The 21,714-nt window shown below is 37.6% G+C and overlaps 1 protein-coding gene across 2 annotated transcripts; it reads left to right on the forward strand.

Moving 5' to 3' along the window:
- The first annotated feature begins 21 nt into the window (after positions 1-21).
- Positions 22-20,550, forward strand: EIF2S1 (eukaryotic translation initiation factor 2 subunit alpha). Of its 2 annotated transcripts, none has more exons than XM_065940098.1 (8): positions 22-150; positions 4,567-4,808; positions 10,237-10,316; positions 12,099-12,250; positions 16,279-16,385; positions 18,050-18,147; positions 18,898-19,041; positions 19,703-20,550. In XM_065940098.1, the coding sequence occupies exons 2-8, from the start codon at positions 4,568-4,570 to the stop codon at positions 19,826-19,828; spliced, it is 948 nt and encodes a 315-aa protein (XP_065796170.1). In that variant the 5' UTR covers positions 22-150; position 4,567; the 3' UTR covers positions 19,829-20,550. The 2 variants fall into 2 exon arrangements, with proteins under 2 accessions (XP_065796170.1, XP_065796169.1); XM_065940097.1 differs by lacking the exon at positions 22-150 and adding an exon at positions 425-569.
- The last annotated feature ends 1,164 nt before the right edge of the window (positions 20,551-21,714 follow it).

The following is a 21,714-nucleotide window of genomic DNA, read 5'->3' on the forward strand; positions in this document are numbered from 1 at the left end:
GAGGGCGAGGACAACAAGAAGGCGATGCCCGGATGTTGAGGCGCGCGCACCCCGGAATCGCTCCCTCATTTCCGGTTCGCCTTCTAGCCCCTCCCCTTCCACCTCCCAAGCTGCTGCGGTCGGTTCTGCATGCGCCAAGAGAAAGAACAGGTAAGAGTACACTCCTTCTCTTTCTCCAGTTTTCATCTTTGGTCACAGCGCCACCTCCTGATTGACTGAAGGTTCCAGCGAGGATTTATGCTTTAGGGACAAGGAATCAGTCTTCCCTTTTACCTACGCCTTGACGATTACTTAGCGAAAGCTAAAGATAACGAGAAAACGTACTTTTCAGGTCCTCCTAAGGTCCACATTCTTTGTCCTCGGAGGACCTGGACTCTATGGTCAGTGACGAAGAGGGGCCTCTCTCCCGTTGGCGCTTGCGTGCTGTGAGTGGTTCCGCATGCGCGGTGTGGGTAAGCGAAGCGCACGCTGAGGAGAGTCGGCGACTACTGAGGGCAGGTCGAGTCTGATCTCTCCGACTGAAGAGCGTGGCGTGGGACCCTGGTGTGGGCTTCACACACATACCTCAGGTGACTAGTCTCTCTGATCGGTTTCTCCAGGAATTCACTTTGATTGTGTCTAGGGACGTGGGTGGTCGGTAGAGGGTAGGCCCCGGAGCTAACACCCCCTCCTTTTCCCGTCCTCGCGCGGGAAGTGTCTGGACACGACTGCCGCCACTCGCCGGCTGCGTGTCGGCCTCCCCGTGTAGCAGAGGTGTCATGGTACGGACGGAGGAATCTCGTGAAGGCAAGTGGCCCAAGTGATGGGACGGCCTCGTCAATATGCTGATAGTGGGGGTGTCTTGAGGTGGGGCGGCCTGGGGAGAACGCCGTGACACCCCGCCCCAGGACGCTGAGCACTTTGCTGTCTCTAGGCCTGAGAATTTCATCCTTCCCCCCCCCGGCCCCTCTTCTTCCGCCCCGGCAAATACTACCTCTCAATGGTGACCGGACAGGACACTTTAAGGAACCTGTGGATTGGGCCACGATTTTGACAAGAGTTGGGTTAAGAAAAGATCCGAGAATAGTTGGTTAACCTGAGCACTAATATTAAAAAATCGAAGCTCTTGTTACCCTGTCGCTGGAGTTGTGCGTTTTTGTAGAATGAGTCAGTCCTTAGGACGAAAGTAAAAGATACTACTGAAGAGTTTATCATTCTTCGTATCATTTTGCCGTATTTTCAGCACGGTTGAGAACAGACTTGTAGAATTAAGCGCTGTGGTTTTCCGGTTAAGCAGAACTGAAAAACACAAGATATGGAAATTTTAGGTGCCTTTTGTTAACTACCCCAGACTTAGTCTACTTTAATTTTCAGTAAACAAGAAACATTGTTTCTTGGGGGAAAAGTGTAGCAAAAAAGTCTTGGTTTTTTTTCTTCCGATTGAAGTTGTTACTCAAGGGGGGAAAAAAAATCTTATAACTCCGTGTCTTTGAGCAGTTTGGAATTACATAGAGCTTTACTGCCTGTTCTTAGTGCATCGGATGCCAACTGAGAGTTTCTGGTTCTTAAAAGATCTCAAGAAGATGCGCAGTTTTAGAGATTGGTGCTTCCTATTTCAACTACAGCGAAATAATTGAAAAGCTTTATTTGTTTAGCACTTCTGTACTGAAATTGAGCATTCATAGAGCATAACTGATAAGTGTTAGAGCCGAATTAGGATTACCACAAGAGTTGCCTCTATCACATCATGCTTTGCTTTGGAAGGGAGTGTGGACTTCCTGTATCCATGATGACGACTGGAGCACGCAGTGATTTAAAAACTCCTGCCTACCATTTGACCAGGCAGAATTACCGACGGTGCAGAGTATTTGAAATTAGCTTGGAGCTCAGTTGTTGCATTTTGAAAGATTCTTTACTGGAGAACACATACTGTATTGTAGTACTCTGACATATTGAGGCTTTGTGGGTTAAACTCTGGATTTAGTGTCACATGACCTGGTTTTAGCTCCTGTTGTACTTAGTAAGCATTTGTCTTTGAGGAAATCATTTAGTACTTTATTTTAATAATAAAAATAATTGTTTAATGAATTAAGTTACAAAATAGAAATATTTCCTTTGCCTTTTAATATCTTATATTTGTATAGCACATTACACTTTCCAACTCTTTGCACGTGTATATTATTTCATTTGATGTCCTCCACAAACCTGTGAAGTACATGGCACACGTTAGAAGCTACAGTTAATGGGAATACATTAGTATTCCTAAGCCACAGTTAGTAAGTAGGAGAGCAAAGTTGTAGATTATTTTTTTTGTACTTATGTACTGTCTTTCACTGTGAATGACATACTATCAGCATTATTCCTTTTTTACATTATCTTTTACAAAGAGATTTGCACCTTCTGAAGCAGTGGCATCCATATCACTCTTCAGGATTCTTTTACACTATTGCCTGTGTTCTTTTACAATCAAATTGCATCTTGCTTCTCCAAAATTATCCGCTTTGCTGTTTGAAGAAACTTGGTGAGTAAAAGTGGTTAGCACTTGTTAAATCTCTTAAAATGTTTCACACATTTCCATAATGTTTATTTTTATACCCAGTATGAAATGTTTTTAGCTCTCAAGTTTTAGTGTTTTACATACAGATATTTGAGAACAGAAAAAAAGGCCCTGTTTAAAAATGAATCGGCCAGCTCAGCTCTTTCTTGGTGGGTAATTCTGGCCATTGTATGTCTACTTCCCTTTATTTGCTAAATCCCTATTTTGTCATGCTTCAAAGAGAAATATTTCTCTACCACTGTTGTATGCAGCTTTATTTTTTATTAAACAGGATAGGTTAATAATAAAAAGTTTTATGTGTCCTCTGTCCATGGAATTTTCCAGGCAAGAATACTAGAATGGGTTGCCATTCCCTTCTCCAGGGGATAATCCCGATCCATGGATCAAACCTGGTTCTCCTGCATTGCAGGCAGATTCTTTACCATCTGAGCCACCAGGGAAGCACGATATTAATACTAAAATTACTACGTTCTAGCACTGAATGTATACACTGATGGTGCTTTTTAAGCTATTTCTAACTGTCATATGTTTATCAATAACGTTGAGAGAAAATAAAGCCTAATGAATAAGACACAAACTATGGATTCAAACGTTACAGGTTCCAACTCACTTGTTAACAGTATATGACGGAACAAGATGCTTAACCCATGCTTCATATTTTTCATCTATAAAATGGGGACTATGAGGAAAGTGGTACTTCAGGAAGATAGGCAGTGGCCAGATTATATAGGACCCTGTAGGTAGCTGAAAAATGTATAAGTCAGTGGGTAAGCCACTAGGAAGATACATGTGGGTGTAGTTATCAGTTCTCTAACTGCCCTGCAGCAGAACTCTGGTGTTTTATGAGCTGGATGTAGGTGTTTCATCTTTGAGACAGGCAGTAAGTTAGTATGTAAATTTTCACAAATTTTTCATAGGACTTGGATCTTCTTATTGCCTCTATTCTGAGCTTTAACAATAGTAAATTAGTTAAGGTTATCAAAAAAACATGAAAATTACCAACAGATTAATTTGAGAGCTTCCTTTTAAAAGTATATTTCTGTTCATGGAATGATTTTAGGCTTGTGGGTCATAAAAGGAGTGGTGTTTAAAGTAGGTTGGGTGGATCAAAAGGAATAGTTCTAAATGTATTTAATGTGTGGAGGTTAAGAGAAACTTGAACTTTATAGTAGTGGGGATATCTACTAAAGGATTTTCAGGGTTGAGTATACCTATTCAACAAGAGAGAAGATTATTTGGAAGTAATGGGAAAAGTGGAAGCTAAAAATTATGGTAGTTATGAATTAAATTCATTCTTAAGAGGAAAAAAAATCAGAAGGATACGTTTTAGTTAAGTTTAGTATCTTTTGTGATTAATTTTAGTTTTTGTTGTGACATGTGATACTATAATTTTGCCTAAAATAAATGATAGAGTTGTGTGTCAGTCAACAGCAGAGGATGAGCTTGTTGGGTGGCATCTCCGACTCAATGGACATGAGTTTGAGCAAACTCCAGGAGATGGTGAAGGACAGGGAAGCCTGGTATGCTGCATTTCATGGGGCTGCAGAGTCAGACATGACTTGGAGACTGAACAACAACAACAAATGATAAGAGTATATCATTTGCTATATGGTTAGGGTTAAGATTTAATTTGTTGGAAAACTCTTCTCTTTATATAGTGGGTGATAATCCAGTTTTAGCTGACTTGGAGGAAGAGTAGCTTTAATTTTGCTGGTAGGTTTATAGTAGTGATGCTTTCTATCATTTGTTATTAAGTATTAAAATAATATTTTATTCTTTATAAATGATCATTATTTTTTATGATTCCTTTGAAACTAATGGTAGAGAAACATGCAAGTCTTAGGAAAATGTGGAGCAAAATAAAAATTCAGGCTTGGTTCCCTAATATTCATCTGTTTTCTAGCACCATTTAAGGAGTTTAAAGAGATGAGAAGACTAAAAACTTCTTCCAGTAGCAAGATGTGAAAAATTGATATTTTTTATGTTGACCCTAACTGAACACTGACTTCATTCTTTTGTTTAAATTGCAGAATGCCGGGTCTAAGTTGTAGATTTTATCAACACAAATTTCCTGAGGTGGAAGATGTAGTGATGGTGAATGTAAGGTCCATTGCTGAAATGGGCGCTTATGTCAGCTTGCTGGAATACAACAACATCGAAGGCATGATTCTTCTGAGTGAGTTGTCGAGAAGGCGTATCCGTTCTATAAACAAACTCATCCGAATTGGCAGGAATGAATGTGTGGTTGTTATCAGAGTGGACAAAGAAAAAGGTAAATGAGAAGAATATTTAATTTTTATTTTAATCATTTACATTTACTTATTAAATATAAGTGTAATAATGAATAAATATTTTATGTTTAATAATTTATATCTGGAATTTTTCTGAGTTAAACTTACTTTAAAATATATTTTTTGTTCATTGCCTACTGCAGTGAAAAAACTAAACGCCTCTTTTTGTACTTAAACTCTTTTACATACAAAGTTGTTAGAGAAGGATGCCAATTAACCATCTAAACAAAACCTTTTAAGTTAGTAGTGGTTTAATTAGTTCATCCAGGACTAGCTTTTGTAAAAGTAAATGAATTTTAGGAATATTTTATCTTTAAAAACACATCTAGAACTGAAGACTCTCTCTGGTAATCAGAATGCCTGTGACCCCCAGATCCTGTGGTCCTTTGGGGTCTTTCAGGCAGAGGTGAATAGGTATTCGTTTATTTACTGTGTTACTTACTCAGAGTGTGTGTGTGTGTGTGTGTGTGTGTGTGCGCACGAGTGTGCAGTGTGCACATTGAGTCGTGACTCATTGGGTACCCCTTCTTTGGACCCCATGTAAATCTTCACCTTTGTGAACACATTGTTTCTAAATGTATTGTACGATACCAATGAGTAGGTTTTGTCTTCAGTTAACATAGTTAAGATCATTGGTTTCAGTCGTCTTGCTCTAATTTGTCAGGTGTTCGTTTCAGTCACGTAGTTACCATCTTGCTTAAAAGACTATAGTCAGTCACCCTGACTGAACTTGTCTTTCTGAATCTCCTCAGCCATCTAGTTAATTGATACTTTTGCAAATGAATGATTTTATACATAACTGACTTTTTATTATAATCTTAGATAATAAACTTTGGAGACAACTTGTATTACCTCTTAAGAGGTGTTGCCGTTAGCACATTGATTATTCTAAATGCTTTGATATGACTTACTTGTAGCACTCTCCATAGCCCCCATTTATTAAACTACTTGAAGACTGAGATTATTCCTTTTAATTTTGTGCTTAATCACAAAATTAAGGTGCCCTAGTAGGACCTCAGCTGGTGTCTTCGCTTATATCGCTTTCCTATTATATGAAATAGATACACAAAAAGGAATCAAATACATTTTCAACTGCAGTCAGAAAAAGTGAAAGGGTATACTTGTGTAAGTACAGTAGATAGATGTAAAAATGTATTTTCATAACAACATTGTTTGTACAGTGTATATTAAAAACATGAAACAATAATCTAAATTGTGGTTAAATAAGTCATGACACAGCCAGGCAAAGCAATTTTCTACAGAATGAAATCTGAATATTCTGATATGAAAAGATCTCCAGGATAAGATAAGAAAAAAAGCAAAGTGCAGAAGATCCTATAGAGGGGATCCATTTCTAATACTAGAAGTTTAAGTCCTGTTGGATAAGCCATTCAACATAACTGCTGTCAACCCTAAGCAAGCATCTAAATGGGTGGTAAGTTTTATCCAAAGACAATGGGAGCAACCAAAAGCAGGCTGAAACCGAAGGAAAGTTAACACTTGGAAGACAGGACTGCACTGGATAAGTTTTACAGCCTTTTGACTGAGTGCCATATTATAGACACTTCCAAGCAGGGCAGTGAAGATTCTAAAGGAAAATCCACAGTCTTAATGGCTTGAGAGCCAGAGATAAGAATTCTGGACAGCCACAACAGTTGGAAAGTAGTGATTGGGATTAGAGAAAGAGACACAGAGAGACCCTAAGTTTATATATAAAAATTCTGCTCAAATCTATAGCTGACTCTTGAAACTACTTGTAGAGCTTAGACTGCAAGCAGCCCAACAGGATAAAAATCTAGACAAATTTTGTTTGCTTTCCATCTGGAGAGACAGCTCTGTATAGTTTTGAATTCAGACAAGTTAACTGCTAAAACAAATTGAGTATCCTTGGGAGTTCCCTGGCAGTAGTACAGTGGTTAAGACTCTGTACCTTTGCTGCCAGAGGTGGGGTTCAGTCCCTGTTTGGGGAACTCATCCCCCACAAGCCATGCAGAGTGCACCAAAAAAAAAAATCAGTATCTTTAAGAGGAACCTAAAGGAATTCAGAGCCTCTGCCACGTATCTTTTCTAATGTCCAGAATACAATTCAGAATTGCTAAATATTTGAATGAACAGGAAAATATGACCCATTTAAAAAGATAATCAGTGGAGACTGACCTAGAGATGACCCTGATGTTGGAATTGGCAGATAAGCATTTTAAATAATATGTTTTAACTACTCGAGGATATCTGGAAAATGTACTTGTAGTGAGTAAACAGAAATCTTAGTGGAGAAATTAGAAACTCACATAAAGAACTAAATACAATTTCTAGAAATGAAATTTTTTTAGTATCTTAAAAAATTCAATGCATAAGCTAGCATCAAATAAAAGATGACAGAAGGCTTCTTGAAATTCAAAGGTAGTTCATTTAAAAAGAACCAGTCTGAAGAACTGAGAGGAAAAAAAGAGCAACCTATTAACAATCAAAAGCTTTATTCCAAAAAAAGAGAAGAGAAAGAAAAAGCAGAAAATACATTTAAAGAAACCATGGCCAGAAGTGTCCCATATTTGCTGGGAGAAAAAATGTTTACAAATTAGAGAAGCTCAGCCAACCTGAAGCAGGATAAATACTAAGACCACGTCTAGGAATATCAAACTATTGAAAAACAAAATCTTCAAAATAGCCAAGGAAAATGATGTTATTTACAGGGGAACAGTAATACAAATTACAGTGGCATTCTTTTATTGGAAATAATGAAGGTCAGAGCATTGAATGACGTCTGTAAAACACTGAAAGAAAACTATCAAACCAGAATTCTGTTTCTAAAGAAAATATTCAGCAATAAAAGTCAAATGAAGACATTATCAGATAAATAGAAACTAGGGGAATTTCTTACAAGACAGAAGTGCATTATAAGAGATGGTAAAGGAAGTTATTTAGGCTGAAAGATATTAGGCTGATGCAAAAGCATGGTTTTGGACCCTGAATTTTAAATCATTATAACTAGGCTCAAACACATCTTTAATAAGCAAAATAGGAACCATTACAATCAATACATTTTTGCAAAAGAGAAATAAGTTGGTTGGTTCCTGTAGCAAAAAAATCCATGCTTCAGGATTTGATGAACTCTTGGGAAGCATTTTCTGCTTCCTGCTGGTTGTCGACTACAAAAAGTTGTCTTGAAGAACGGGTAGACAGTTGCAAAAGGTCTGGTGAATATGACAGATAAGGCAAAACTTTGTAGCCTAATTCATTCAACTTCGGAAGCTTTGGTTGTGCAAATGTGCAGTCGGGCATTGTTGCAGAGAAGAATTGGGCCCTTTCTGTTGACCAATGCCAGCTGCAGGGTTGCAGTTTTCGGTGCATCTCATAGATTTGCTGAGCATACTTTTCAGATGTAATGGTTACATTACATTACTGGGATTCAGAAAGCTGTAGGGGATCAAACTGGCAGCAGACCACCAGACAGTGACGATGACTTTTGTTGCAAGTTTGACTTTTAAGAAGTGCTTTGGAGCTTCTCAGTCCAACCACTGAGCTGGTTGTCGCTGGTGGTTGTACAAAATCTACTTTTTGCCCAACATCACAATCCAATTGAGAAATGGTTCATTGTAATTGCATAGAATAAGAGAAGATGACACTTCAAAACGATTATTTTTTTGATTTGTGGTGAGTTCTTGAGGTACCCACTTACTGAGCTTTTTCACCTTTCCAATTTGCTTCAAATGCCAAATAACGTAGAATGGTCGACAGTGAGTTCTTCAGCAACTTCTCGTGTAATTTTAAGAGGATCAGCTTCCATGATACTCTCCGTTGTTGTCAACTTCTGATGGCCAGCCACTACACTCCTCATCTTCAAGGCTCTCGTCTCCTTTGCAAAACTTCTTGAACCACCACTGCACTGTACGTTGGTTAGCAGTTTCTGGGCCAAATGCGTTGTTAATGTTGCAGCTTGTCTTCTGCTTTATGACCCATTTTGAACTTGAATAAGAAAATCACTCAGATTTGTTTTTCGTCTAACATCATTTCCATAGACTATTTCCATAGTCTAAAATACATAAATACATATGAAATAAATAGCAAGTAATAATTCATTAGCAAAAAACATAAAGCAATAAATGCACATTAAAATAATGTATAACAGCCACATTTAAGAATGTATTCCAGCAAATTTTGACAGTGCAAAACTGCAGTTACTTTTGCACCAACCTAATATGGGTAAAGGTGAAAGACCATTTTCTCTTTAATTCTTTTTTTTTTTTTAATTTTTTATTGGGGTATAGTTGATTTACAATGTTGCGTCAGTTTCAGGTGTACAGCAGAGTGAATTAGTTATAAATGGATCCAATCTTTTTTAGATTCTTTTCCCATATAAGCCATTATAGAGCTTTGAGTAAAGTTATATGTAGTAGTGTATATGTCAATCCTGGCCTTCCAATTTATCTCCCCATCTTATCCCCTGATAGCTGTGAGTAATACTCCATTGTGTGTGTGTACCACATCTTTATGCATTCCTCCATTGTTGGACATTTATGTTGCTTTTATGTCCTGGCTGTTGTAAATAGCATTCCAGTGAATACCGGGGGGCCCTCTCTTAATTCTTTAAAATACATTTAACTTCTTGTCTCATTTTGTGCCCATGGGACTGTCATTTATGAAGGTGACTGGTGACATGAAGTGGCCATGCCATTGAAAGAAGATTTTTATTACTAAAGTTTCCCAGGAAATGGGGACCCAGCATGCTGTGCAAAGCCACGTGAGGAAGCAACAGTTTTGATCAGGAGGCAGGAAGAGCAAGGAGAAACCTTAGGCCAGACCTTTATTGAGGTTTCCATGAGAAAGGCAAGGCAGGTCGTTGTAAACAGTTTACAGTTGGCTCATCTGAATAGTATGGGCAGTGCCTGGTGCATGGGGACTGCCTCTGGTTGTCTGGTATCTGGCCCTACTTCGGTTCAGGGCATGAGGGAGTGTTGGCCTGGTGTGTGGAACTTTGATGAGATGGCTGGGGACATGGGCTCTGGGCTGGTTGGTTTGCATGTGAAAAGCTCCCATTGAGCCCTTGGCTAGTGCTGGGCAGCAGAGTCTCTTTCCGAGTCAGACAGACCACAGATGTCAGAACATCAAGAATACAGAAAACAGGATACAGTTGATCCCCTGATGCTTCATAGACATGGTTTTAGCTCTCATTTGGATAATTTGAAGTTATTAGTTCCCTCTGCCAAGGTAACATTACATGATGACAAAAATTTACTTTAAAACATGATACTTGTACATAATATCTGTACTTGTTATGCAGTTTTTTGTTGATAAAATTTAAAGTAGGGAATAAGTGTAGGTATGCCAACCCAGCAATATAGTTGTGAAAATTGTCACAGTGATTTGTTGATACCTGGACAGAAATAATGTTTTCACGTTTTTCTCATACAGGATATATTGATTTGTCAAAAAGAAGAGTTTCACCAGAGGAAGCAATCAAATGTGAAGATAAATTTACCAAATCCAAAACTGTAAGTTAATTTTTTAGTCAAATTAGTCCACTGTTCAATCTGTTTAGTAAATAATCTACATGGCATATTGCCGGCAGAAACAAAAACCTAGATTTTCTGGATCTGTATTTCCGTTTTCAGTTCTGTGTTACATAGGAAAATAATTTGAAGACTTCATTTCGAAAGAGTGTGATTTCAGTGAGACATCCATTGTCTCATGATGTTACTACCTTAAAGCACTGAAGTCTAATGTTCTCAGATCAGTATCAGACCATTAGTGTTTTTAAGCTCTTTTATGTTAAATTAACTATGAGTGATTTCAGCTGATTTGGCTGTCATAACATGTAACTTTTGACTTTCAACTCTTCTGGGGTAAGGATCACAGAGACAACCAGCTTTTGTGTGCTAAAAAAAAAAATAAAGTTTGTAAAATGTGTTTGAATTTTGTTTGAAAACAAGGCAAGGGGCCTGTTACTTGGTGTGGGTGTTCACCCTTCACACACCTTTTTTTTTTTTTTTTTTTTACTCTAATTAGCTACTTATCCACAGTAAGCACTAATAAAGCAAGAACTGTCATTTCTTCATTGTCATCCTGCTGTATTTTTCTGTTCTTTGTCCTATTTAGATTTTCCTTTGTTCCCTAGATCTTCAGTTCTTATTGGGAGTTTCCATTGCTTCTCTTTTCTTTATCCTTCTTTTGTGTCTTTTGTTCTCTTCTGCCCTGTGTGTTTTTATCTTCAAGGTAAATTGACAAGAAAACTGTAAATAAAGAGAAGATTTTTAAAATCTTGCTTAACCCTGGTAAAAGAGTAAAATTACAAAAGCCGTGAGACCATTACCCAAATCTTTCAAGTTCCACCAAGTCCAAATTTGAGAAGCACGTCTCTAGGAAATTTCTATTTTGTTTTGTTCCCCTAGGCTATTGTAAAATGCTGTAAAATGAGTACATGAGTAGATCTTATTGGGATGATTCGATGTTAGAATGAAATAACCAATGATATTACCTTCCCTTGGTCAGTTTTTGTGTGTAATTAAGATGAAATCTTCTTTCTTAATACACTTTGTTTTCTTTGGGCCCTTTTATTTTCCGGAGATTAGAAAAATTAGCAGCAGTGAGTAGGAGATGGGTAGGATTGAAGGATAATTGTTAAATGATAACAGAGCAAAAGAAATACTAAAATCTCCATCCTGGTTCTGTGCTGTCATGTTGGTGTTGTTGGGGGTGTGAGTGTATGTATATGTGTGTGTATGTGTATGTTTTTGTTAAGTTGTTTTTGACTGTTTACAACCCCATGGACTGCAGCCCACCAGGCTCCTCTGTCCATGGAATTTTCCAGGCAAGAATCCTGGAGCAGGTTGCCATTTCCACATCCAGAGGATCTTCCCAATCCAGGGATCGAGCCTGCATCTCTTGTGGAATAGTAGTCCTAATGTCTTACATTTGATCCATAAAAGAACTCTCTACAATAAAAAGGAGAGTTACTGGTATCTCCGTTTTCTAGATGAGGAAACACATTCAGAGAGGTTGGTTTGGCCCAGAATTGACTTGCTCTGGATCTTAGGCTATAAATGCTATGCTGTTTGTGTGTGTTCACCCACTTGAGTTTATTGTTATGGAAAAGTAAATAATAATGGGGGAAAAATGTTTTCATTTGGTAATCTTTTGTTGTTAAGGAGTTAGTCTAATCAAAGTAACCAAAGGTTTGTTTTTATATGCTGTCTTCTGAAATGTAAAAATTTCTTTTTTAAAAAACATATAGATCTCTTATCTTTGAATTGTTGTGCTCTTCATTATTTTTCTAGGTTTATAGCATTCTTCGTCATGTTGCTGAAGTCTTAGAATACACCAAGGATGAGCAACTGGAAAGCCTGTTCCAGAGGACTGCCTGGGTCTTCGATGACAAGTACAAGAGACCCGGATATGGTGCCTATGATGCATTTAAGCACGCAGTCTCGTAAGAACTCCTCCTTAACTCTGCTTTTCCCTCAGTATTACAGCTGCTGGGCCTAGCACACAGGTTGAGAGCCTGACATTTAGTAACACAACATCCATGTAGTAAGTCCTTGTCAAATTTAGATAAAAATATTTTAGTATAAAAGGCCTGTGATACGGGCCAGTCCTCTAAAGCTGAGCCTGTATGATTTGGTGTTCCATAGTTGGGTAGTTCTTTAAAACTCTGACACCATTGCCTTAAATCTTTTCCTCTCCAAGTTTTGTGATTGTCCTCGGTGACTTCAGGGCCAGCATAGACATTTCATTTAAACTGTAATCTCTTATTTTCTTTACCTCAGCTGCTTAGACCTTCAGCCCACGCCATATTAGCCAGTTTTCCATATGACCTCACCCTGGGTGTTACTGTCACCAGGATTTGCTCCTCCAAAATCTTTAATTCACACATTCTGTTCTTTTACCACGGCCTCCTGTCCTTCCAGCTGCCACACTGTCCTACTCTGTCGTCTTAATTCTTATATCAAGCTCTGATTCCAGACCCTTTCTTTCCTCCCTGTCTTTTCACCCTTTCCTGCCTTCTCTTTCTTATTCAGCACAGACACACCATGGTCCATCATTTCAACAACTTTCTTGCCAGTATCATGAGCTTTGCCCTGTTTTTCCTTCTGTTACATCCAGCCTTGGAGCGATGTTCCTGCCTTCTCTGCACTTATAGACTGCTGGGTGCTGCTAGGAAAAACCACAGTCTTACAGGTTGGTGCCACTGCATATTCATGGTCTCCAACCTCAGTTGGGCCTTAACTGCTGCCCCACACCCTCTTTGCTCCTGATCACTTCTTCCTCCCATTCTTAGATTGGCTGTTTCAAAACTTTTCCACACTTCCCCAGATACCCACTCTATCCCTCTTACCTCACTCTCACCTGCTGTGCTCACTGCCTGAAAAGAAGCCATTGCATAGGATCACCTCCGTTTCCTTCCACTATCTCATCCAGCTTATCTCTGTCCCACCTGTCATTACCTTCTGTGCTCCTGTCACACTGGAATTCGGGTCATTCCTGCTCTCAAACTAATCTTACCACCTGTGCCCAGCTATTCCTGAGGAATATCATCTCCATCTGTTATTCCCTCCCTTGAGTCTTCAGCCTTTTTCTTTATTGGGTTTGCTATATCAGCATAAAAATATGCTCAGATTTTTCCCATTTATACTAAAAAACAAACTTTTCAACCTGCCCTCTACTTCCTGTAGGAAGCACAATGTCCTCTCCTTTTAACAGCCAGACTTCTTAAGTTCTCTGTACTTACTGTCTCTACTTCTGCACCTCCCACTCCTTCTAGATGTTAATGCTTCACAAGCAGCCTCACCACAGCCTCGTTACTTGCCAGCCCTTGTCCTTCCAAGGGAGATTAGTCTCCTCAGCCCTCAGAATGGCCTCAGCCTCAGAATGGACTTTGAACTGTTAGATCCTCCATCATGCCTACTCACCTGAGGCTTCAGATCCCTTCCACCTTACCCCCTCCCCTCATGTGACTTAATTTTTTTATGTCAAATTGTGGGAAAGGTGAGAAGAGTAATAATTATGACAGCAAACATATATGTAATTCTCACAACCACCTATGGTATAAGTGCTATTATTCCTATCTTATAGATGAGGAAATTGAGGCAGAGATTAAATTGTCCAAGTTCACACAGCTACCAAATGGTAGAGCCAGGATTCAAACACAAGCCAGGATTCAAACACAAACACAGACTCTGGTCTGTCCAGAGTTTATGCTCTTGGAGCATCAAGCACTGCTTTATATTTCTATCCTCCCTGACTTTAGTCTTGAGCTCCTCAGTCAGTACATCTCTTACCTCAGTTTGCTGTCATCATTGGCCCTGCTTACAGCTTCTGCCTCCTGCACCTTCTCCATTACTGCTCTGCATTAACATTCTTAACAAATTAACATTCATCCTAGTGAATTAATCTTCATTTATTACCGTTAAAGTTCTTCTCTTGCTTCATCAGCCATGTTGCAACTGTCCAGATTTAACTCATGATAATTCGATGCCACATGTGCTTCATTTTTTTGTTGTTGTTGTTCCTTTTAGCTAAAATTTCTGAGATAGTTGGAAACAATATTTTTTGCCTCCAAAGCCATTTTGGTCACCCAACAATGGTAACCACTGTTCTGAAATTATGTGTGTGTCATTATCATTTACTGTATTGATACATGTAAATGTGTGAATAGATTATGAAAAGTACATACAGAATCTTTTTTATGTTTTAAAATATTTTATTGAACAAACAAAATTTATTTTATCATTGTGATGGGTTTTCAGTACTTTACATTTTTACTTGTAATGCTGTTACTGTAAATTTCAGTAATCTATCAATTTCTCCAAATTGATACATGTATGCCTACTTCATATTAATTTCTATATAGTATTTACTTATGAGAATATGCCCTTTTTGTGTGTGTGTGTTCCTCTGTTAAAAAAGGTTTAGGTAATCCCCCCCTCCGCCGCCCGTTTTTCAGATAGTGCTATGTGAATATCCATGTACATGTCTCTGTATACACATTTGGAAATTTCTAAGATAGACACCTCAGAATAGAATTGTGTAGTCATGGGACTAATTATATGCACCTTTAAATTTACTTAGTTTTGTTAAAGTTTCTCCAGATTGGTTCTATAGTTTATAATCCTTTTAACATATGAGTGTTTTAGCATATGAGTGTTTCTATTTCTCTTCATCAACATTTGATATATATCTCAGATTTTTCTTTTCTTTTTGCCAAACAGATTGAGTCCAATAGTGTCTTGTTTGGATTTGCGTTTTTCTGGTTGTTGGTGGAAGTTGACCACTTTTCTTATGTTAATTGATCATTTGTCTTCTGTGAAACATGTTCATCTCATTTTCTTTTTTTTTTTTTCTGTTGGCTTGTCTTTTAGTATCAGTATATCAGAATTTTCTTAAAACAGTCTTGTTAAAATCCTATCATTCTTTTAGTCATTGTTTCTTTTTTTCCATTTGTTAATTTGTTCAACAAGCATGCCAGTGAACAAGTCCCTGTTTGTGGCACTTACAAGGGTCAGATGAAATGCCACTTCACTCTTGAAGCCCTTTCTGACCCCAGTGATACCTTCCTCACCTCACCCCAGAAGTGCAAAGATGCACTTCTATTTTTGTTTTGTTTTGTTTTAATTTTTTCCATGTTTTTGTTCTTTTTGAGTTCCTTGAAGCAAGGACTGCTAATTACATGGATATGCTTAATTATAGTGAGATGTGAGATATATAAGCAGAATTCATTTTATTGCACTTTGCAAGTGCTGCATTTTTTACAGATGGAAGGTTTGTGGCAACCTTGCATCAAGGAAGTCTGTTGGTGCCAGTTTTCTAACAGCCTTTGCTCACTTCATGTCTCTGTGCCACATTTTGAGAATTCTTGCAATATTTCAAACTTTTTCATTATTTTGTTGTAATCTGTGATCCCTCGATGTTACTCTTGCAAGAAGATTACATCTCCCTGAAGACTTAGATAATGGTTACCATTTTTTAGGAATGAAGTATTTTTAACAGAAAACAACAGTATGGCATAGGCGTAACTTTTATATGCACTGAGAAACCAAACGTGTGACTCACTTTATTGCTAAACGTGCTTTATTGTGGTCTAGAACCGAACCCACAATATCTTCAAGGTATGCCTGTATAGGAGACATTAAATTGCTTGCTTTAGTCAGATCTCTAAAATTTTCCTTTAATAATGATCATTTGGGTGTTTTCTTTGTCCTACAGGCCTAAGCACTTCACTTGCATTATCTCATTTAATTCTGCAGTCCAGTGAGATCCACTGTTTTTATTCTTATTTTACAAATTTGGAAACTGAGATCTAGAAAGGCCCCCAAGCACAAAGCTGTTAAATTGTGAAGCTAAGATTTGAACTCTTAACTTCTGACACTAAACGCTAAACATTATTCTGTTATATTACATTTGGTGTCCTAATTATCAGTAAAGTAACCTTGACATTTTGTTGTGTGTGTTTTCTTTCAGAGATCCATCTATTTTGGATAGCTTAGATTTGAATGAAGATGAACGGGAAGTACTCATTAACAATATTAATAGGCGTTTGACCCCACAGGCTGTCAAAATTCGAGCAGGTAAATGATTTTTTAAATGCTGTTTAAAATATTTTGCATGTACCAGAAAAGCTATTAAATAATGAGCCTCACCAAAGAATATGTTGCTATATCAACATCTGCCTTTTTGTAAATGTTTGTTTTTCACAGCAAGAAAAGCTAAAGAAATTAAGTAATTTTTGCTTCTACTGAGTTATCGTAAAATGCATATATATTGACACAAGTAAATGAGCTCACCTAACCTTAAGTTGGCCCTTTTTTGAGGTGGAGTGATTATTTTGTTTTAGTGCGTGCTTTAAAATTCTGACAGTACAGTAATATCCTCCCATGCCTCTGGATTAACTGATAATTTGGGATCTATTCTTTCAGCATTTTTTTCTATACCTATGCTGTATAGGAATGTAAGCTATTTATGTTCAGATAGAAGTTTTTATGTTTTCATAAGAATGGGATCATAGTGTGCACCATTTTCTTCAACTAGCTATTTCCATTTGGTATACCATGGCTGCCCTTCCATGTAGAACTTGGAAGATCATTCTCATTTTGAATGTTAGGTAATATTGCATAGAATAATAAACCTTGATATCAGCCAGTCTCCTCTTGATGAATGTTCAGGTTGGGCCAGTCTTTTTTTACTGTAGATGACCCTTAAACAATGTATAAGAGGGTTCCCCACCCTCTGCGCACTCGAAAATTCATATATAATCTCGTCAGTCCTGTGTGTCTGTGACTCTGCATCCAAGATTCAACTACCATGGTTCATGTAGTATTGTAGTGTTTACTTTTGAAAAAAATCAACATGTTAAGGAGACCATGCAGTTCAAGACTGTATTGATAAGGGTTAGCTAATTGTATTACAAAAAACACTGCATTTTAACACCTTTATACACATAGACTTACCCATTTATGCAGGTGTTCTATAAGGCAAATTCTTAAAAGTAGAATTGCTGGGTCAGAGTATGCAGTTTTAAACTATTCTAGACAATTTGTAGTTATGTTACTTTGGTTTTTTATAATTTATTTGTGGGGGTTTGCTGGGTCTCTGCAGCTGTGCAGGCTTTTCTCTAGTTGCAGTGTCCAGACTTCTCATTGTGGTGGCTTCTCCTGTTGTAGAGCAAAGGCTCTAGGATGCTTGGGCTTCAGCAGTTGCAGCTCCTGAGCATGGGCCCAGTTGTTGTGGCGCATCAGTCTAGTTGCTCCTTGGCATCCTGGATCTGGGATTGAACCCGTCTCCTGCATTGGCAGGCAGATCCTTGACCAGAGTCACCAGGGAAGCCCCGGTGGTTATTTCATTCAGATTTCATCACACTCCTCCTAACCATTTCACAAATAAGGAACTGAAGCACAGAGGGGTTGGAATTATGATTTCAACCCAACTATAGCCCAAATTCAAGATGTTTGTTAGATTTGTCTTTTTTTTTTTTTTTTTTTTTTTTAGATTTGTCTGTTTTTTATAGTTTGATTATTCAGGGGCTTGATGTTGATGAGAAGATATGATGTCCCTGCATGTTCAGATATTTTTAAATATGAAAGTTAATAGCTGGAGTTGATTTCTAATTGAAAGGGTGATGAAAGCTTTCATAAGTATTTGAATACTAGTGTATTTGTCATATCTCTGGTTTCTTTTTAAACTTAAATTTTTTTTGCCTATTTTGGAATAAGCTTTTGAATTTCTGTAATTTTAGATATTGAAGTGGCTTGTTATGGTTATGAAGGCATCGATGCCGTAAAAGAAGCTCTGAGAGCGGGCTTGAATTGTTCTACAGAAACCATGCCCATCAAAGTGAGTGGTCTGTTTTCTCCCTCCCTACTGAAATATCCACTTAATCCAAATTTAAATCCAGATTTTTTTAATGATCATATTTCATATCAAGTGTTATTAAAAGTGGCTCTTGATGATACTTCTAGGGAATGTTTAAAATTAGGTGTAGGCTTTTGTTGTAGCTCCTGCTACTGCCACTATGGATAGAGATTCCTATCGGTAGTTAGTGCCAAAGAACCAGCCAGACTGCCTTTACAGTAAGTAGTCACAGTGCCCATTATGCTCATAGAATCTTGAAAAGGACAATATATTCTCTTATATTCACATACAGCTTTCAGGAGGTTTGGCCTGACTCTTTCATTAGCAATAAAATTAACTGGATGGCTATTAATCAGAATCTCTTAGAAGAATTTCTTCTATCGGTTTAGTTTAGAACCAAATAGGAATCTTTTTTGTTTGGTTTAGAGACAGATTATCCATTGTGCCAGTGATGCCTATAGTTAGCTTAACCACCAAAGATCCAGAAGTCATAATTCATATTTGGTAGTAGTAGTAGACTACTTCTGCTACTGTGTTACATCATAGTATCAGTTAGCTTCAGTTAGCTTCTGCTACATTAACAAACTACCCCAAATTGCTGTGCTTTGGAACTGGGAGTAAATTTTGGGATGGTTTGTATTTAAAGCAGCAGATTAGCAAAATGATTCTCAAACATCCTAATTGTTATGTGGTCTACAGGTACATTCATAATTGAGTTTTTGTCTTCCTTAGATTAATCTAATAGCTCCTCCTCGGTATGTAATGACTACAACCACCCTGGAGAGAACAGAAGGCCTCTCTGTCCTCAATCAAGCTATGGCTGTTATAAAAGAAAAAATTGAGGAAAAGAGGGGAGTCTTCAATGTTCAAATGGAGGTGAGGTCAATACTGGGATTTTTTGCCTTGTTATTAAAGTTTTTAAGAAGTTTCAGTCATGTAACTGGTTTGTCTTCTAAAATATCTGATCGGTGACTTACAAAACATGAGGTATGTTTAAAACTACAAGTCTTCTAAGTCTTAAGTATAAAATAGTCATTGACTCGAGTTCCTAAAAGGGTTTTTAAAAGTAAATAAGAACTATCATGGGGTGGTTATTCAAGACTGTGATCACTGATCCCCCAAAATGAAAAAAATAAAGACAATGAAAATAACTGAAAAAAGAAAGGATTGATTATTGTCAGAATTTAGAATGCTTGAAGTTTGATTTCAGATGAGGAACTACAATAGCGTCCTATGTTTTCCTCGTCTCAACAAGAACAAAACCGAATTTTCATATATAATTTTCAAAATAAATTTCTTCTGTGGAAGAAATTTTGAAGCCAGAAGATGGATTTTTACAGGTCATCTTTTTGTGTGTTTGAAAGATATAGCCACTATACAGCCAATATATATTTTCAGTTTTATTATCTCATGGGATTTATTGGTAGTATTTCAGTGCTCAGAATAAGAGTTAAAATACCAGGCAGTAATAGTATTGAAACTGAAGTTGTGTGTGTTTAACTACATTCACATTGAAATTGTGCCTTTGCTTCCACAGCCCAAAGTGGTCACAGATACAGATGAGACCGAACTTGCAAGGCAGCTGGAGAGGCTTGAGAGAGAAAATGCAGAAGTGGATGGAGATGATGATGCAGAAGAAATGGAAGCCAAAGCTGAAGATTAACTTTGTGGGAAACAGAGTCCAGTTTAAGGAACACAAAGCAGCCTTCCTGGCTGTAAACCCTAGACTTAAAAGTTTTCCAGTATTGAAAACTTCAAAGCTGAATATTTTTTATTTCTAAGTATTTAAATGTTCCAACAGACCAAAACATGAAATGCCCTCCTAAATGTTAGCTGTTACACACAGTAGCTCCAAAACCTTGAGCATTTTTTAAGGGAGTGGCCTGATTTCACTAGAGACAGATCTTCAAGACGAGACATAAATTGGGCTTATGATTTCCATTTCTGATATCTCCAGATTGGCACCCCTTTGTAGTTTAGTGCCTCCATGAGATTTACCAGAGGCACCCAAAGCGAATAGTTCCAACCTTTCTATATAAAATGTATCAAGCAAACATTAAATAAATTTCTGGGATATTTAACCATAGGTTTCTTCCTTATTATCACCAGTTGAAAGCATTACGATTCCTAAGAATTTCATTTTATTTGAAATGTAGTAATTTAAAGGCAGGTGACCAGAGGATAAGTATAGCAGATCCTTTCAAAAGGAAGGTTTACAGAGACTTTGCCAGTGGTCCAGTGGTCAGGACTCCATGCTTTAACAGCTGAGGGCCTGGGTTTGATCCCTGGTTAGGGAGCTGAGATCCTGTGAGCCGTGTGCTGTGTGCCAGGCACCCTCTCCCCCCGTCCCCCCCTTTAATAAAGAGGGTTTAGAGAACATTTTAATTAGTGAAAGTTTACTCCTAGGGGAAAAAAGCCTTAAAATGTAACACATTAGTTGAGTGCCTTTTACCTATTTGAGACTGATGACAACATGTGGTCAGAAGGAGAATATCACACTGTTCCTTGTTGGTGTACTAAGCTGCTTGTCTTGAGTCTGTAATTCAAGGTGGTAAAGGGGGGATTGTTTTTTTTTTTTTTTTAACTTTAGTTTTTTGGGGGTTTTTTTGTTTTTTAAGAAAAAGATGCTGCTTTGTAAATTTAGTTGAGTATCATTGCCCAACTTTTAATTTTTTTTTTCCAGTAAAATATTTGCTAGGTGCCACCTTAGAGTTTCACTTCTCTTCCTAACAGGTTAGAGATCTGTTTGAACACAAATAGCAATTGTTTTTCAAAATGTTTCCATCATTTTTTAAAAGAACTGATTGTTTTAAAGGTAAATAAATAATATATACAAATAAATTTCATAGATAACACATGGTTTGCAGTTACAGTGACCAGGGTGTAGCAAGTCTTGAGTTAACTTTGGTTTAATCTCTTAGGATACTTGAGGTACTGGATAAATTAATTTTACTAATTATTCCCAAGAATAGCTATTTAAATACTTAAAAGATTAAATCTAACCCACCCTACTCAACCCAGGACTAGACTTAACTCACTGTTAAAGAGACTAGAAAATAGAAGAGTGTGTTGGTGAGACATTTAAGCTGTTTGTGAAGGTTTGTCCCTTTGTTTAATTTAGCCGCCTCTACTAGCTCTTTAGATCCTGGTCTAACAATATAACTGTTGTCATGAGGGAGCCATGGCTGCTAGCTTGCATGCCATACTGGGAATATTTAGAGGAGAATCTGGATGTATTCAAATCGGCACATAATTTTCAGTTCAGTTTTTTTCTGAGGAGTTAAAAAGTCTGTAAAGCTCACAGCATCACGAATGTTATCAAACTATATAACAGGTGCTCCTTAAATGTTTGTTGTAAGCAGAGGAATTGAATTTTCACTTTGTTCACTGGATTTTTGAATACTTCAAAAGCCATAACTGTGGAGAAATAGTGGTGGCATCCGTGGTGAGTGGTTTATATCCTATGCAGGCCTTTTGTTCAGTTCCACAGTTTTGCAAATTTATGACCCTTGCCAGAGAAAAGGAGCAATACCTCGCTGATGATGGAGA

Source organism: Muntiacus reevesi, chromosome 7, assembly GCF_963930625.1.
Source record: "Muntiacus reevesi chromosome 7, mMunRee1.1, whole genome shotgun sequence".
In the NCBI taxonomy this organism is placed as follows: domain Eukaryota; kingdom Metazoa; phylum Chordata; class Mammalia; order Artiodactyla; family Cervidae; genus Muntiacus; species Muntiacus reevesi.

Excerpts from the sequence above, each read along its gene's own strand:
- EIF2S1 (XM_065940098.1), top strand. The coding sequence starts at position 4,568 with ATGCCGGGTCTAAGTTGTAGATTTTATCAACACAAATTTCCTGAGGTG. Across the intron at positions 12,251-16,278 it reads GCATTTAAGCACGCAGTCTC|AGATCCATCTATTTTGGATA; the intron begins GTAAGAACTCCT and ends GTTTTCTTTCAG. Across the intron at positions 18,148-18,897 it reads CAGAAACCATGCCCATCAAA|ATTAATCTAATAGCTCCTCC; the intron begins GTGAGTGGTCTG and ends TGTCTTCCTTAG.